The sequence below is a fragment of the Drosophila guanche genome, unplaced genomic scaffold, assembly GCF_900245975.1.
Source record: "Drosophila guanche unplaced genomic scaffold, DGUA_6, whole genome shotgun sequence".
Lineage (NCBI taxonomy): Eukaryota > Metazoa > Arthropoda > Insecta > Diptera > Drosophilidae > Drosophila > Drosophila guanche.
The window spans coordinates 17,113,738-17,127,531 of record NW_022995743.1 but is presented as its reverse complement, the minus strand read 5'-3'; the positions used below and the strand labels follow the sequence as shown (position 1 = coordinate 17,127,531).

The 13,794-nt window shown below is 45.6% G+C and overlaps 8 protein-coding genes across 9 annotated transcripts; 3 read left to right on the top strand and 5 right to left on the bottom strand.

The window, feature by feature from the left end:
• Positions 1-447: 447 nt before the first annotated feature.
• On the bottom strand, positions 448-2,533 carry LOC117584757 (ribonucleoside-diphosphate reductase subunit M2). The gene is made up of 3 exons (XM_034273860.1): positions 2,327-2,533; positions 1,860-2,093; positions 448-1,544 (listed from the first exon to the last, which is right to left on the bottom strand). Exons 1-3 carry the CDS (start codon positions 2,384-2,386, stop codon positions 663-665), a joined length of 1,176 nt encoding a protein of 391 aa, XP_034129751.1. The 5' UTR covers positions 2,387-2,533; the 3' UTR covers positions 448-662.
• Positions 2,534-2,644: 111 nt separating this feature from the next.
• Positions 2,645-3,399, top strand: LOC117584805 (RNA-binding protein 48). The gene is made up of 3 exons (XM_034273928.1): positions 2,645-2,798; positions 2,853-2,997; positions 3,052-3,399. The coding sequence occupies exons 1-3, from the start codon at positions 2,706-2,708 to the stop codon at positions 3,282-3,284; spliced, it is 471 nt and encodes a 156-aa protein (XP_034129819.1). The 5' UTR covers positions 2,645-2,705; the 3' UTR covers positions 3,285-3,399.
• On the bottom strand, positions 3,390-4,857 carry LOC117584765 (presenilins-associated rhomboid-like protein, mitochondrial). Its single transcript, XM_034273870.1, has 6 exons — positions 4,726-4,857; positions 4,469-4,667; positions 4,120-4,414; positions 3,833-4,053; positions 3,568-3,767; positions 3,390-3,503 (listed from the first exon to the last, which is right to left on the bottom strand). Exons 1-6 carry the CDS (start codon positions 4,770-4,772, stop codon positions 3,413-3,415), a joined length of 1,053 nt encoding a protein of 350 aa, XP_034129761.1. The 5' UTR covers positions 4,773-4,857; the 3' UTR covers positions 3,390-3,412.
• A 251-nt stretch (positions 4,858-5,108) lies between these two features.
• LOC117592682 (retinol dehydrogenase 14-like) lies at positions 5,109-6,152 on the bottom strand. Its single transcript, XM_034286644.1, is given in 5 exon segments — positions 5,109-5,466; positions 5,468-5,537; positions 5,614-5,918; positions 5,920-6,037; positions 6,145-6,152. Coding segments are annotated over 5 exon segments (618 nt in total). The 3' UTR covers positions 5,109-5,349.
• Positions 6,153-6,902: 750 nt separating this feature from the next.
• Positions 6,903-8,632, bottom strand: LOC117584787 (retinol dehydrogenase 12). The gene is made up of 4 exons (XM_034273903.1): positions 8,247-8,632; positions 7,861-8,124; positions 7,383-7,799; positions 6,903-7,313 (listed from the first exon to the last, which is right to left on the bottom strand). The coding sequence occupies exons 1-4, from the start codon at positions 8,330-8,332 to the stop codon at positions 7,097-7,099; spliced, it is 984 nt and encodes a 327-aa protein (XP_034129794.1). The 5' UTR covers positions 8,333-8,632; the 3' UTR covers positions 6,903-7,096.
• A 199-nt stretch (positions 8,633-8,831) lies between these two features.
• Positions 8,832-10,197, bottom strand: LOC117584775 (retinol dehydrogenase 12). Of its 2 annotated transcripts, none has more exons than XM_034273883.1 (5): positions 10,038-10,197; positions 9,715-9,978; positions 9,500-9,656; positions 9,180-9,439; positions 8,832-9,120 (listed from the first exon to the last, which is right to left on the bottom strand). In XM_034273883.1, the coding sequence occupies exons 1-5, from the start codon at positions 10,121-10,123 to the stop codon at positions 8,889-8,891; spliced, it is 999 nt and encodes a 332-aa protein (XP_034129774.1). In that variant the 5' UTR covers positions 10,124-10,197; the 3' UTR covers positions 8,832-8,888. The 2 variants fall into 2 exon arrangements, with proteins under 2 accessions (XP_034129774.1, XP_034129783.1); XM_034273892.1 differs by having other exon boundaries at positions 10,061-10,132.
• Positions 10,198-10,258: 61 nt separating this feature from the next.
• LOC117584795 (lysM and putative peptidoglycan-binding domain-containing protein 3) lies at positions 10,259-13,707 on the top strand. The gene is made up of 3 exons (XM_034273916.1): positions 10,259-10,434; positions 10,523-11,082; positions 13,235-13,707. The coding sequence occupies exons 1-3, from the start codon at positions 10,421-10,423 to the stop codon at positions 13,477-13,479; spliced, it is 819 nt and encodes a 272-aa protein (XP_034129807.1). The 5' UTR covers positions 10,259-10,420; the 3' UTR covers positions 13,480-13,707.
• Positions 11,615-13,146, top strand: LOC117584750 (26S proteasome regulatory subunit 7). Its single transcript, XM_034273846.1, has one exon. The coding sequence runs from the start codon at positions 11,734-11,736 to the stop codon at positions 13,033-13,035; it is 1,302 nt and encodes a 433-aa protein (XP_034129737.1). The 5' UTR covers positions 11,615-11,733; the 3' UTR covers positions 13,036-13,146.
• Positions 13,708-13,794: the final 87 nt, after the last annotated feature.

The following is a 13,794-nucleotide window of genomic DNA, read 5'->3' as shown; positions in this document are numbered from 1 at the left end:
GCCTCTGCCTCTGCCGTCCCTCTGCCTTAGCCTCTGCCGACTTTTAACCCACCCCGTCCCGCAGCTTATATGTTTTTTTTTGTGTGCGGGCGCTGCCTCTGCCTCTGCCGCGAGTTTGCAGTGTGTGGGTCTAGGGAAGGGGGCGAGCTAAAGGAGCGTGTTGGTGTGGGTAGTGATGTAGATGTATATGACAGATGAAGAAAAAATGTTAAATTTGAAAAAACAAAAGTAGTAAAAAGTACTGAGTTCCGGGTATAAAAGTTGTGACGCGTAAGAAGCGTCTCACACGTCCCTTCTCATTTTGTTTGTATATATGTACATATGTATATACACATGTACATACATACGTACACATGTGAAACGACGACTCAAACCGTTTTTCCCGCCATTAAGACTACAATTCTCCGCCCGCTTAACTTATCGTAACAGAAATAAAAGACTCGTCCATTTAGTGTTTTAATTGTCTTATTTCTTATTTATTTATGTTTTATATACAATAATGTGAATTTGCTCCAAGTCAGGTGCATAAAAATATCATAAATTGAAAGGCTTAAGGTCAAGAGTGTAAATGAGGACGTGATTGATCTTAGTCTAAATTACAATTCTATTACAAATTACACATAAAAACTCCCTGGTTAAATATTTATCATGAGTTGCCAGCCCTAGAAATCGGCGTCTAGGGTAAACACGTTGTCCAAGCGACTCGTTACGACTCCCATGCGCTGGTACTCGGCCACCTTCTTTTCAAAGAAGTTTGTCTTTCCGTCTAGAGAAATCATCTCCATGAAGCTAAAGGGATTCTTGGTGTTGTAGATCTTACCCACACCAAGCTCCCCTAGCAGACGGTCGGCGACAAACTCGATGTATTGCGACATGAGGACGCAGTTCATGCCAATCAAGTTGACGGGCAGGGCTTCGGTGAGGAACTCTTGCTCGATTTCCACAGCATCCCGAATGATCTCAATGATGCGCTCACGCTTGGGACGCTGCACAAGATGCTGGTACATCAGCACCGCAAAGTCGCAGTGGAGGCCTTCGTCACGGGAGATAAGCTCGTTGGAGAAGGTCAGACCGGGCATGAGGCCACGTTTCTTTAGCCAAAAGATCGAGGCAAAACTGCCGCTAAAGAAGATTCCTTCCACAGCCGCAAAGGCAATAATTCGCTCGGCAAAGTTGGCCGATTTCGAGGATATCCAGGATAGGGCCCAGTCCGCCTTGCGCTTCACAGCCGGCATGGTCTCAACAGCATTGAATAAGTAGTCGCGCTCCTCCGGCTCCCGTATGTAAGTGTCGATGAGCACGCTGTACATCTCGGAGTGCACGTTCTCCATGGCTATCTGGAAGCCGTAGAAACAGCGCGCCTCCGTGATCTGAACCTCCTGACTGAAGCGCTCCACCAGATTCTCGTTAACAATGCCGTCGGAGGCAGCGAAGAAGGCAAGCACATGGGAGATGAAGTAGCGCTCGTTGTCAGTGAGACGGGCCCAGTCGGTCGCGTCCTTAGACAGATCCACCTCTTCCACAGTCCAGAAGGAGGCTTCGGCCTGCGAGATGAGTACAATGTTAAATTTTTAACATGCTTGAATAAAATTGTTAACAAAAGCGGACACATTATTATCTTATTTGCTCTAATCTTTTGAATGATTGCCCTCAAAAAAACAGTTATTGTTTCATTAAGAAAATATGCTGGGGGCTGGGGGGTTGCACACGCCTATCATGTTTGATTTGATTCATGCAATCGGGCACGCCACCGACGTGACTGTATTTTGGCGCGCTTAATCATGAAATTACCCGCCAGAAGTAGATACACACAAGCGCACACACACACACACACAGCCGCACACATGTACCACACATACCTTTTTGTACATCTGCCAGATGTCGTGGTACTGAATGGGGAATATAACAAAGCGGCGGGGATTCTCTCGGAGCAGGGGCTCAATAGAAGGGTCAAAGGGCGATCCATTCTTCTCCATAATGGACGTCGCTACTTTGCTGACCTCGGCTTCCTTGGCTCCGCCATTCTCCTCGTTGCCAATGGACATTTTGCGTACGTTGCTGGCGTTCTCGGTCAGTACTTTCTTGCTGGGGCTCTAAAAACATATGTCCAGTATGAAACAAATATGTGAGTTGAAGTCAAGCGAGCAATATGTATGCCTATTTGCTGTAATGCGCAATATAGTGTAAATTTCATTTATTCCCACGGGAACATATGTACACAATACACACGACAAACGAGAGTCTATGTATAGCCTATGTACTTGTGAATTTGCATACGAATGCAGGCATTTAATTTCCCATTGCATAAACGTGTCGCGTCACTTACCTTTAGCGTGAATTTCTCCATGTTGTCGGCAATATTTTCCTTAGAAGCAACCTGAGACATTTTGTTGCGGGTTAACTTGTTGATTGTTCTTAAAATAGTGTGTACTTGTCAAAAAACGTTTTTATATAACGTGGAAAAGCGGCTGGTTTGAAATTTCACCATCAATTGAAAGGAAAAACAGAGGTTCTTGGCTTATATGCCGGGCGGCAAGCTATTTACCTTTCCCGCCAAAACGAGCGTAGGGATGATAAGATGCAAAAATAAGAATATCGGTATTTTTGTGCGATAAGTGAACCATCTTTGAAGATTTATTTTCCTGCTATCGACACTGCAATCGAGTATCAAACTATTCCAAATCAAAATAAATGAATAAATAATTATGGACTCTACGACTACAGATCACCACAAGCAGATGAAATACTGCACTACCCGACTGCCATACCGTCAGGGGCGGGAGTTGAAAGCCGTAAAAGTATTAAAGCTGCTCTGCATGTTTGTTCGCATAACGAACTCTTGTCTTTTGCAGGTCTATACAGTTGCCAGCGAATCGCGGCACTTGCTGGTCTTTGGAGTGCCCAGAATAAACCTCCAGGGAAACCTAAAGGCCAAGCTACAGTGTTTTGGAAAACTGCAGTCTTGTGCGTGTATTACTTCGGAGATGGCTAAAAAGAGTGCGTGTGAAAGACACTGACTTGATCCTTGAACTAAGTTACAACTGTTTGCAGTGGAACTGGAGGCTTTTACAGATGTCTTTGCCGTACAGTTTGAGCGCCTCGAGGTAGCACGACGAGCCAAGCGGCAGCTGGATGCCAAACAGTTTTACGGTGGAACCCTGCACATCTCATATGCGCCTGAAAGAGAGACGCAGCAAGAGCTGCGGGAAAAACTGCTGAAACGAAGCCAGGAGGTAGCGATTCGTGCAAGACTTAATCACACAGACCATAAGGATAAAGGATAAGGAATGAATGCACGATTCGGACATTTATTAATTTCAAAACATTGTAATGAGCCCCTGGGGGGCTAAACGATATCCCTAACCATGAACAGTAATGCATTTTTTTTTTTTTAAACCTCTTTGATCTGTCATTATTTGGGCTTCGATTCGCGGAGTTGGTGGTAGTAGTTCAGCAGTGTTAGGCGTTTCGCCCACAGCTGAGCACCATAATGCGCCCAGAATCTGAGGATGAACAAGAGAGTGAGTGAGGGCCAACGCCAGCTGTCACATCTGGCAGTTTACTTACATGCCAAAAGCGGCTCCTCCCAAATGCGCCGCATGGTCAAAGAACTTCCATCCCATCACGCAGCCGGCAAAGTCAATGCCCATAATTACTTTTATGCCGGCACTGGCGGAGAACGTTAGGGCGGGCAGAAACAATATGCTGAGCTGGGTATCCGGATACTGGGCACACACATATGCCAGCACTGTCATGATTGCTCCCGACTAGAGAGTAATTACAAGATTTATTGTATTTAATGTAACACTTTCCCTTGCCATTGCATACGCACCGCTCCCAGAGACATGCCCACTTGTCGCGTGCCCGCCTTGTACAGAATGCTCATCAGACTCGAGAACACACCGGCGCTCAGGTAAAGTGCTAGGAATTGCTCCTTACCCAGCGACGTGGCTGCGGCGTTGGCAAAGCTGTGCAGCACATACATATTGGCGAACAGGTGCATGGCCGAGTAGTGACTGAAAGTGGACAGGAACATGGGCCAGCACACGATGCCTGCTCAGGGAAACAGGTGCTCAGATACGGGTGATTTGATTCGGATCAAGGTCTCGCCTGACTTACGCGCAGCCGGGTTGGATGTGAAGTACGAGATCATAGTGGTTCGCAGGCGGGGTACGCGCCACAGGCCAAACACCAACAGATTCACAAAGCAGATGGGGGCAAACACCTTCTCGCCAGTGCTCAGATTGTCCCAGTGCTGGAGGATATCCTGTTTCAGTTGCGCCCAGTCGCTGCGGTCCACGACCGATCGACTTTGCCACCAACCAAATTGCGCTTGCTTGGCTTTGGTAATGATTAGGCTTCGTGTGTTTTCGTATTCCAAAATGGTGGCTCCGGCAAAGCATCCCACCGTAAACTGGAATCGAAAAGATGTACAGAAAGAAATTCATATGGAATATCGCCTGCTTACTGCGCCTGTGAATGCAACAGCCTTGATTAAGTTGTTCGTAGGAACTGTTGTGCTTTCTGGGACCGGCTCCCCGCCCGAGGGCTTTACATTGCTTCTCTGCTTACTGTTGGCGTGGACGTATCGTGCTGGTGGTGGCTTTGATCGTGGTGCAGGTACTATGTGTCGGCATGTGAAATTGTGTCCATTCGCATATCTGTGTCTGTGGGATGACTGACTGTGGTTAATCTGTCACGGACAGCGCCTTTGACTCTACTTACGTCACCTGGGAGAGCCAGCTCCTACAGAGCGCGCGATTTACAAGCATAGTAATAATTGATAAATTGAAATAGAAAAATTTTGTACGAGTTTATATTTAATGTTTTGTTTCTGACATTTGAGCTATCGATAAGAATGACTATCGTGAACATGATGCAATTATAAAGGGTGGTTCCGTATGCTGACTAAATGTTTCGTTTTCGCACCATTACAGTTTAGTGAAAAGGTTGTGTGACATATGTATATTAACCCATGCCTGTGCAAAATATGATTTTTCAGTTTTTGCAGCAAGAATCTCACAATTTATTTAAAATTGCGACCCTACGCAAAAAAATATCTATTAAAAAGCAAAAATAACGACTACTTTCAAGTAGTGAATTACTAAATTTCAAAATAATAAAGAAAACTTCAACTCTTTTTCATGCAATGGTCAAGGACCCCCATTAAGGGGCCATTAATCTGCACACTCTATTGTCGTTTCAGCGGCACTTACTACTATTACTTACTACTTTTACTTAAATAATTGCATCGTGATTGTGCTTTCTGTTTTGCCTGTGTAACGGTGTTGTGCTACGTAACGTATCGTATCATAGCTACGTTACGTTGTGCGCGTAATTTCTTTTGGGCTAAGCCCGGTCCACTTCGCTCTCTGCCCAGGCACATTTTGAAGCTTTTTCGTCCTTGGGCCTGCAGTCGCTAAAGTACTGGCCTGTGATGTGATTTAAGCTAGGATCAAGAGATGCCATACAGCGATGTCTGCGCTCCACTTTTCGGAGACTTAATAAAGGGCCAAATTAGTGGTTTGGTCAAATACCTGTAAAAGTATGCAGTCAATAATTTGGGAAGGGAGACGCATTGCCACGTACATTTGTACACATATGAGTACTCACTTTCCAAGTTCCGTTTGAAAAAGTCTCCAGTTCCGAAAGAGCTCTGTGTTGATAATACGGGGATGCAAGGCATTCACCGTCACTCCACTGCCATTCAAGCGCTTGGCCAACTCCCGCGGGAATAGAATATTTGCCAGTTTGCTCTGGCAATAGGCTCTGCTCCGGCCATAGGAATTCTGGCTGTTCAGATCAACCACATTGATTGAGCCGAATCCATGGACCAGGCTGGATAGGATGATGATTCGACTGGGGGTAGAGCTCCTCAGGATATCGATAAGCAGATTGGTAAGCAGAAAGTGCCTCCAGAAAGTGGTTGACCCCAATCTGCATCTCAAATCCATCCTTCGTCAGCGATTTGGGACAATCCATTACACCGGCATTATTAATCAGTATGTCAAGATGTTTATCATTATCTTTCTTGAAACTGAACCGAAATGAGTGAGAATTGGAAAACACAATCCCACGGAATCCAGGGAGCTCAAGTCCAATTCTCGGGAAAAGATGTTTGCATTCTTTGTCTTCTGCTCACACTTTTGCATATCGAGAACGGTCTCCCTGCCGATGCCCGTATTGCATCCGGTGACAATCACAACTTTTCCCGTCTCATCAGTTCTCTTGGTAAACTGACCGCCCTGCATGTACGCCCTAAAGTAGTTTCTACTTTGTAATAAATTTACAGATCCTATTAGAGACACCAACATGAGCAAGTAGACCCAAAGGCCAATAAAGCAGGTCCGTATACCAGGGGGCTTATCATGCAATACTTAGGTTAAAGCGTACATTTCCAAGTGCCTTCTGCTAGCTACGAGGTGATACTACGCTGCCCGATTCAGATGAAATAAATCTGAAAGCTTGCGGTGTTACGGGTATAAAGTGCATATCACATTAATAAATTATTCCTATGAATTGGAGCCGTCTCCAAATGGATGTGAGATAATCGTTTCGGAAAGCAAGCATTTGATAAGGCCATTAATGATATTACGGATATTACGGGCTTCGCTCGTCCGTGTTAGGCGGAACCAATCTCAATAAATTTAAGAACAGCTTTAAAGTTGTTGTTAAAGGTAGAAAATATTATATATTTATAAAAAAGTACCAAAAGAGTATCTTAGATGCTATAAGAGCCATAGCAAATTTGTTCAGCTGGAACAAACGGAAGAACGTTGTGAGTAGCATTGATAAGCCTCACTACTCAGTCAGTAAAGATATATGTATATACATACGTACATATTTATGATTATGATTTTTTTCGAGTTTTACATTTTCTTACAACTGTCATCTACATCAAATCACACACCAGCACGCTCCTTTAAAGTTAGATACTTTTTCATTATGTAAAAAGAGGTTAAGCGGAGTACAGGAATATTACTGAGTACTGTATTTTCGTTGCAACTCCGAATTGTTTGGCTGGTTTTCAATTCTTTTCAATTTTACTTGGAAATGAACATTTCATTTCATCCCTAAAACTAACCCTAAACCCAATTCATCGGCTTATACCCGTCCATTTCTCGGACTCTAGCCACAACCACTTGGCCATTTTGTCATCGGTGGCAGCAGGAGCTACTACCTTCGCACTGCAGTCGCTGAAGTACTGACCGGACACCGTATCCAGTTCGGAATCTAGGGCTGCATAGAGTGTTGTCTGGGCTCCGTTTCGGGGAGACTTCATGAGAGACCAAAGCAGAGGCCTGAGAACGGTCCTGAAAGTATACAAGAATTGTTAATGTACCCAATGGGCAAGGATGAACTGGACACACTCTACTACATACTGGGCGAGCTTTGTTTTGAAGAATATCATATTCCTCGCTATTTGCGTGTCTGCTATACCGGGATTGACAGCATTGACCGTTACCCCAGTGCCCGCGAGACGTTTAGCCAGCTCCCGAGTGAAGAGTATGTTGGCCAGTTTGCTTTGGCAGTAGGCTGTGCCTTCGTCGAAGGACAGCTTGCTGTTTATGTCCTCCACGATGATCCGGCCCCGCTCGTGCGCCTTGCTGGAAACGACCACAATGCGACTTGGCTCCGAATGCTTCAGTAAATCGAGCAACAGGTGGGTGAGAAGGAAGTGACCAATATGATTGACTCCCAAGTGCATTTCGAAGCCTTCTTTTGTGAGTCGACGAGGCTCCCAGAAGACGCCGGCATTGTTGATCAGGATGTGCAGCTTATCTTGCTCCTTCTTGAAACTGTCGAGGAGTTGGACGTGATTAGATAAGAATTATGACTGACGGTAAAGCAGTGATTCACCCATCGACAAATTTCCGAACGGAATCCAAGGAGGACAAGTCACATTCGCGAGAGAACACGTTCGAGTTTTTTGTCTCCTTAACGATCTCCTTGCAGGCTTGCTCGCCCTTTTCCTTGTTCCGACATGCCATGTATACAGTAGCTCCTCTTCGGGCCAGTTCACTCACAGTCTCCCTGCCGAGACCCGTATTACCGCCAGTCACAATTACCACTCTGCCCGTCTCATCCGTGTTCTTTTTGAACTTCCCCCCCTGCATGTATAGCCTGCAGGTAATAAAATGATTTTCTGGATAAATTAATTGTGAAATTAATTGCACACAATCCATGTCACTTTTATGTTTGATAACAGGTATCAGCGTTACATTTAACTTTGGGTCAGTAATTACCTCACGCAGACGGCAATGATTCCGACAATGGCATGTGCCGCAAAAAAGGGGGCAATGCTTCGAAGAAAACGTATAATAATTTCCATAGTTGATGCGCTCAGGGTCCGGACGTAAGTGAGGCCAGCAAATGGGAATGGCCTAGGAAAAGTACTTGATATGTGATTACACGAAAACTGGCAAAATTGATAGTGCAGAACTCTACATATGAGCACTGTCTAATCTAAGTTCTGCTGCTGAAATCGAACCGAACCTTTAGCATAGATAACTGGAAACACAACTAGAAGACTGACACCACCACCAGCGAGCGTGAGGCCTTGTGTGTCCCTATGATACTATGGAACGTTGTACCTTTTGAACCGAGGGCTTTTAACTTAAACTTTAATAGATATGTACACAGTATCTATTTTAAACAAACGATGATGAAATTGGCAAGCAACCGGTTTTAGTACAGAATACATTTTTCAAACGGAACGGAAAGCGCCGATCAGCTGGAACTTAATAAGAAATACCATTTCTCTGCTGCTAACCAAATTAGCAGAGCATTGTAAACATGAATGGGTGCCAGAGAATAGATAAGAAAGTCTATCGATTGTAGAAAATGATTCATTTATGACTGGCATAATGCTAAAAAAGCGGTTTATCCTATTTTTTCACATCGATTGCCGGTGGATTTGTCCACTTCTCGCTGACCGCCCATAGCCATTTGCCTGTTTGGGTGTCTGTGGCAGCTGGTGCCACGTCTTTGGGCTGGCAGTCACTGAAATATTCACCAGAAACCTGCTCCAAGTCAGGATCGAGGGCGGCATATAAGCTGGTTTGAGCTCCATTCCTTGCAGTCTTAACGAAGGGCCAAAATAAAGGCTTAACGAATAGTCTGAAAGCAGAAAATCAAATTCAAACTATTTCCTGCAAGATTCTCCCACAGGTACCAACCCGGCAAAGAAGTTACTGAAGAAGCTCATATGCCTAAACAGTTCTGTATCCACAACACCGGGGTGCAAGGCATTAGCCGTTACTCCAGAGCCTGCCAGTCGCTTCGCCAACTCCCGTGTGAACAGGACGTTTGCCAATTTACTCTGACTGTAGGCTCTCCCTTCGTCGTACGACTTGTCGCTGTTCAGATCGCCTGTGTTGATTTCGCCACGTGTATGTGCTAGGCTAGAGACGTTGACAATCCTACTGGGCGCTGAGATCTAAACATTTTGTCGCATTACTATCAAATATGCAATATTTCACGTGGCTAGCAGCAGCACCTTCAACAGATCCAGTAGCAGTGTTGTAAGTAAAAAGTGGCCCATGTGATTCACGCCCAACTGCATCTCGAAGCCATCCTTTGTGTGCGACCGGGGACAGCGCATGACCCCAGCATTGTTGATGAGTACATTCAGCGTTTTCTGTTCCCGTTTAAAGCTGCAAGGACAAAGCATTGAGGAAATGTGAATCACATATACTTCAACTGAGTGCATACGCGGCCACAAAATTCCGAATCGAGTCCAGGGAAGCCAAGTCGCATTCACGGCAGTAAACGTATTTGTTTTTGGTCTCCAGCACAATCTCCTCACGTGCCTCCTCGCACTTCTTCATGTCTCGGCATGCCATGTAAACGGTGGCTCCCCGTTTCGCCAATTCCCTGACCGTCTCCTTTCCAATTCCACTGTTTGACCCCGTCACAATGATGACTTTTTCCGTTTCGTCGGTCTCCTTTGTGAATTGGCCGCCTTGCATAAGGTCTCTGCAAGAGTAAACGCAATCAAACCCGGCAATTTATAAATGAATGTGGGGAAACCAGACTTTATGGCGCAGGCGGCGCCTACCGTAGTTCCGGTGACGCTCAGCCAGAAAATGGGGCGACTCTTTAGGAACGAGAATAACGTCATTTCAGTAATATAATTAGCTACACAATTCAACAAACGCTATCTATGGACATTAAAATAAACACAAACAGCTGTTTGTGAACACTGGTATATATCGATAGGTTTAATCATCTGTCTCTGTTTTCAAGTGTTTGTTGTTGGTGTGTGGCTGGAAATATTCTTTACACTTCATTTATATACATAAGCTAATTAATTGGTTTATCGGAGGCATCACAACCGCTTAGCAAGGAAGAGTCACTGCAGCAGCATCCAAGACGTTGCTGAGAAGGAAACCAACCCTCCGCGAGAACTAAGGCAGCTATGCGACGCAATGTGTAAGAGTCAGCCGCCAACACGACGACTGTTGCTTCGAGTGTCAACAAAATAAAATGTACATAGTATGACGCGGGCTTTGTCTTTCAGGCGCAACCAAAATTACAACTGGGACGATCCAGATCCGGACAATGTGGAGGATATCTTCGCGAGGCCAGCCTACGACGATGATGAGTTTGTCAACCTGGTGCCGTTGGGACACAGACCGAACGGGCACGCGAGGCTGGCTCGCTACGAGAACACGCTGGAGGTAAACGTGCAAGAAGGCGACACCTTACAGGCGTTGGCCCTCAGATTTCATTGTTCCGTGGCCGATATCAAGCGCCTGAACATGATAGACCGCGACAATGAGATACACGCACATCGCATCATACGCATACCCGTAACAGTGCACAATGTTCTCCTGGGAAATGGAGTACAAGATGCTCTGCCAGCCGTGCACAGAAGCGGCAACAACAGTCCAAGGCATACCATAGAGCGTGAGCCTGCCATTGAACGCAACCCACTGGAGGACGCTCGCCATATGTTGGACGAAAGACTCCTTGTGGCAGCAGTAAATGCATCTGGCTCTGTGGACGACGAACAACCATCAACGAGCAAAGCGGCAAGTAATTACTACGAGGGAGCTCATGGATCTCCTAATGATGAAGGTGAGTCCATGCCCTTGATAATTTGACATCATATTCACGGTAGAAATAGCCCCCTGGTCACTAGGGAACCGATAAGAAAGCGTTACTTTTTTAAAAATATACACCACGTACCAAATGTAATTGTATACTGTACCATGGTACAAAACAGACGAGAGACTCCATAATTGCATGACTTCTAGTGTAAATGATATACATTTTCGAAAACGTTGTGCTAGGTCCACTAGAATTGGATAAATTTATAATCGGAACTACAATATAGAACGAAATTGCAGGCAGCAAGAAACTGGCCTAGCAATTTGTCTTCAAGCTTCCTGCGTGGGAGAAAATAACATCAAACTGGGAACTAGGCTTCCGAACAAATTATGTTTTGTTTTTGCAAATTTGGCAGTTTTTGAATGGTTTTTTGATTTTAGTGTTGAAAAATACCACATTCTGTGTTAGTGCTGTTAAATAATTGAAGATAAAAAGTGCTGAAAAATACAGCAGTTCCAATGTTGCTTTTCGATATCGATATTGATGTAGACGAGCAATCGATGTTTCACAGCGCATTTTGCTCCCAAATTGTTTAGTCATTCTGCCTTTAAAACAAAAGAAATCATAGCTTAAGTTGCCTTTTTTGCTGTCGAAAAGTTTAAATTGAACTACAAAACAATGCCGGACTATCTGGGAGATGATCAGCGCAAAGTGAAACATGAAGAGAAGGAGGAAAAGGAAATCAAGTCGCTGGACGAAGGCGACATCGAATTACTGAAGACCTATGGCCAGAGCCAGTACCACAAGTCCATAAAAAACATCGAGGAAGACATTCAAAAGGCTGTGAAGCAGGTCAATGAGTTGACTGGCATCAAGGAGAGCGACACAGGGCTGGCACCTCCTGCGCTCTGGGATCTGGCTGCTGATAAGCAAATATTGCAGAATGAGCAACCGCTTCAGGTGGCTCGTTGCACGAAAATCATTAACGCTGATACGGATGACCCGAAGTACATTATCAACGTGAAGCAGTTTGCCAAGTTCGTCGTGGACTTGGCCGATTCGGTGGCCACCACCGATATTGAGGAAGGAATGCGTGTGGGTGTTGATCGCAACAAATACCAGATCCACATACCGCTGCCGCCAAAGATTGATCCAACTGTGACGATGATGCAGGTGGAAGATAAGCCGGATGTGACCTACAGCGATGTGGGCGGCTGCAAGGAGCAGATTGAGAAGCTGCGTGAGGTTGTGGAAACGCCACTGCTTCATCCCGAGAAATTCGTCAACTTGGGCATTGAGCCGCCCAAGGGCGTGTTGCTGTTTGGCCCGCCTGGTACTGGCAAGACACTCTGTGCTCGAGCCGTGGCCAATCGCACGGATGCCTGCTTCATCCGCGTCATCGGTTCAGAGCTGGTGCAAAAGTATGTCGGCGAGGGAGCACGTATGGTGCGTGAGCTGTTCGAGATGGCGCGCTCCAAGAAGGCTTGTCTCATATTCTTTGATGAAATCGATGCGATTGGCGGAGCCCGATTCGACGATGGTGCTGGTGGTGACAACGAGGTGCAGCGTACTATGTTGGAGCTTATCAATCAGCTAGATGGCTTCGATCCTCGTGGCAACATCAAGGTTCTGATGGCCACCAACAGACCTGACACTCTGGATCCAGCGTTAATGCGTCCCGGCCGTCTGGACCGTAAGGTGGAGTTCGGTCTGCCTGACCAGGATGGCCGCTCGCACATCTTCAAGATTCACGCTCGCTCCATGTCCGTGGAACGTGACATTCGTTTTGATCTGCTGGCCCGTCTCTGCCCCAACTCAACGGGCGCTGAGATTCGCTCAGTCTGCACGGAAGCCGGCATGTTTGCCATCCGTGCACGTCGCAAGGTGGCGACCGAGAAGGATTTCCTCGAGGCCGTCAACAAGGTTATCAAGAGCTACGCCAAGTTCAGCGCCACCCCACGCTATATGACCTATAATTAAGATTATTTTTATTGGCTCTATTTTGTATCCACTGAAGGAGCAGCTGTTGAAGAAAACAACATATCCTTCAACTGGCAATTAATTAAATAAAACAAAAAGTATACCTCCGGATGTTTGGCTCGATAGCATTACAAAATATTTAATTGTTCTCCGCTAATAAGAGCTAATAACTTTCTTTATTTTGCAAACTCTAATACAGCCAATATGGAGCGACCGCCGGACGACAGTGCACCTCTGCTGAACGACTTGCTGGTGGATAGGCATGCGCCTCTGGTGCGTCCCATACCGGGTCCCTCTCTGCGTGCCATCGATTGGTCCGGCTCCGACTGCGACATGTCTTGGATCTGTTTGCTGATATTCATACTCGCTCTGTGCGTCGTCATACCGTTGGTATACGTCGTCTATTTGGCGGAGCATCCACATCACAACCATAGCTCGCAGTAGCGAGACAGCACCGAAGTGATCATCATTCCAAATGTACCGGCAACAACTCGTCTGCTTCCTCTCACTCTTTGTAGCTCCATCAATCGCATTTCAAATGCAGCTGCTGGCCGTTGAATTTATTTGATATACATATAAAAACCCTGGAAATTTATATGGACTCTTTTTTTCGAAATAATAAGGACTATGTGTACTGCAATTGATTCTTTAAATTGTTCGGATTCTTGTGGGCTGTTCTTTAAGTTACTAAACGGTGCCTACACCGATGGCAAAGATCTATTTAAGTCTCTTGTGAATGCCAGTTGTAAAGACGAGCCC

Excerpts from the sequence above, each read along its gene's own strand:
- LOC117584757 (XM_034273860.1), bottom strand. The coding sequence starts at position 2,386 with ATGTCTCAGGTTGCTTCTAAGGAAAATATTGCCGACAACATGGAGAAA. Across the intron at positions 2,094-2,326 it reads TGGAGAAATTCACGCTAAAG|AGCCCCAGCAAGAAAGTACT; the intron begins GTAAGTGACGCG and ends ATATGTTTTTAG. Across the intron at positions 1,545-1,859 it reads TCTGGCAGATGTACAAAAAG|GCCGAAGCCTCCTTCTGGAC; the intron begins GTATGTGTGGTA and ends CTCATCTCGCAG.
- LOC117584805 (XM_034273928.1), top strand. The coding sequence starts at position 2,706 with ATGGACTCTACGACTACAGATCACCACAAGCAGATGAAATACTGCACT. Across the intron at positions 2,799-2,852 it reads GGGAGTTGAAAGCCGTAAAA|GTCTATACAGTTGCCAGCGA; the intron begins GTATTAAAGCTG and ends TGTCTTTTGCAG. Across the intron at positions 2,998-3,051 it reads TTCGGAGATGGCTAAAAAGA|TGGAACTGGAGGCTTTTACA; the intron begins GTGCGTGTGAAA and ends AACTGTTTGCAG.
- LOC117584765 (XM_034273870.1), bottom strand. The coding sequence starts at position 4,772 with ATGCTTGTAAATCGCGCGCTCTGTAGGAGCTGGCTCTCCCAGGTGAC. Across the intron at positions 4,415-4,468 it reads CTGTTGCATTCACAGGCGCA|TTTACGGTGGGATGCTTTGC; the intron begins GTAAGCAGGCGA and ends TTTCGATTCCAG. Across the intron at positions 4,054-4,119 it reads CACATCCAACCCGGCTGCGC|GCATCGTGTGCTGGCCCATG; the intron begins GTAAGTCAGGCG and ends TTCCCTGAGCAG.
- LOC117584787 (XM_034273903.1), bottom strand. The coding sequence starts at position 8,332 with ATGGAAATTATTATACGTTTTCTTCGAAGCATTGCCCCCTTTTTTGCG. Across the intron at positions 7,800-7,860 it reads GTTCGGAAATTTGTCGATGG|TTTCAAGAAGGAGCAAGATA; the intron begins GTGAATCACTGC and ends ACTCCTCGACAG. Across the intron at positions 7,314-7,382 it reads TTCAAAACAAAGCTCGCCCA|GACCGTTCTCAGGCCTCTGC; the intron begins GTATGTAGTAGA and ends GTATACTTTCAG.
- LOC117584775 (XM_034273883.1), bottom strand. The coding sequence starts at position 10,123 with ATGACGTTATTCTCGTTCCTAAAGAGTCGCCCCATTTTCTGGCTGAGC. Across the intron at positions 9,657-9,714 it reads ATTCGGAATTTTGTGGCCGC|CTTTAAACGGGAACAGAAAA; the intron begins GTATGCACTCAG and ends TTGTCCTTGCAG. Across the intron at positions 9,121-9,179 it reads TTCAGTAACTTCTTTGCCGG|ACTATTCGTTAAGCCTTTAT; the intron begins GTTGGTACCTGT and ends TTCTGCTTTCAG.
- LOC117584795 (XM_034273916.1), top strand. Across the intron at positions 11,083-13,234 it reads TGGATCTCCTAATGATGAAG|CCAATATGGAGCGACCGCCG; the intron begins GTGAGTCCATGC and ends ACTCTAATACAG.
- LOC117584750 (XM_034273846.1), top strand. The coding sequence starts at position 11,734 with ATGCCGGACTATCTGGGAGATGATCAGCGCAAAGTGAAACATGAAGAG.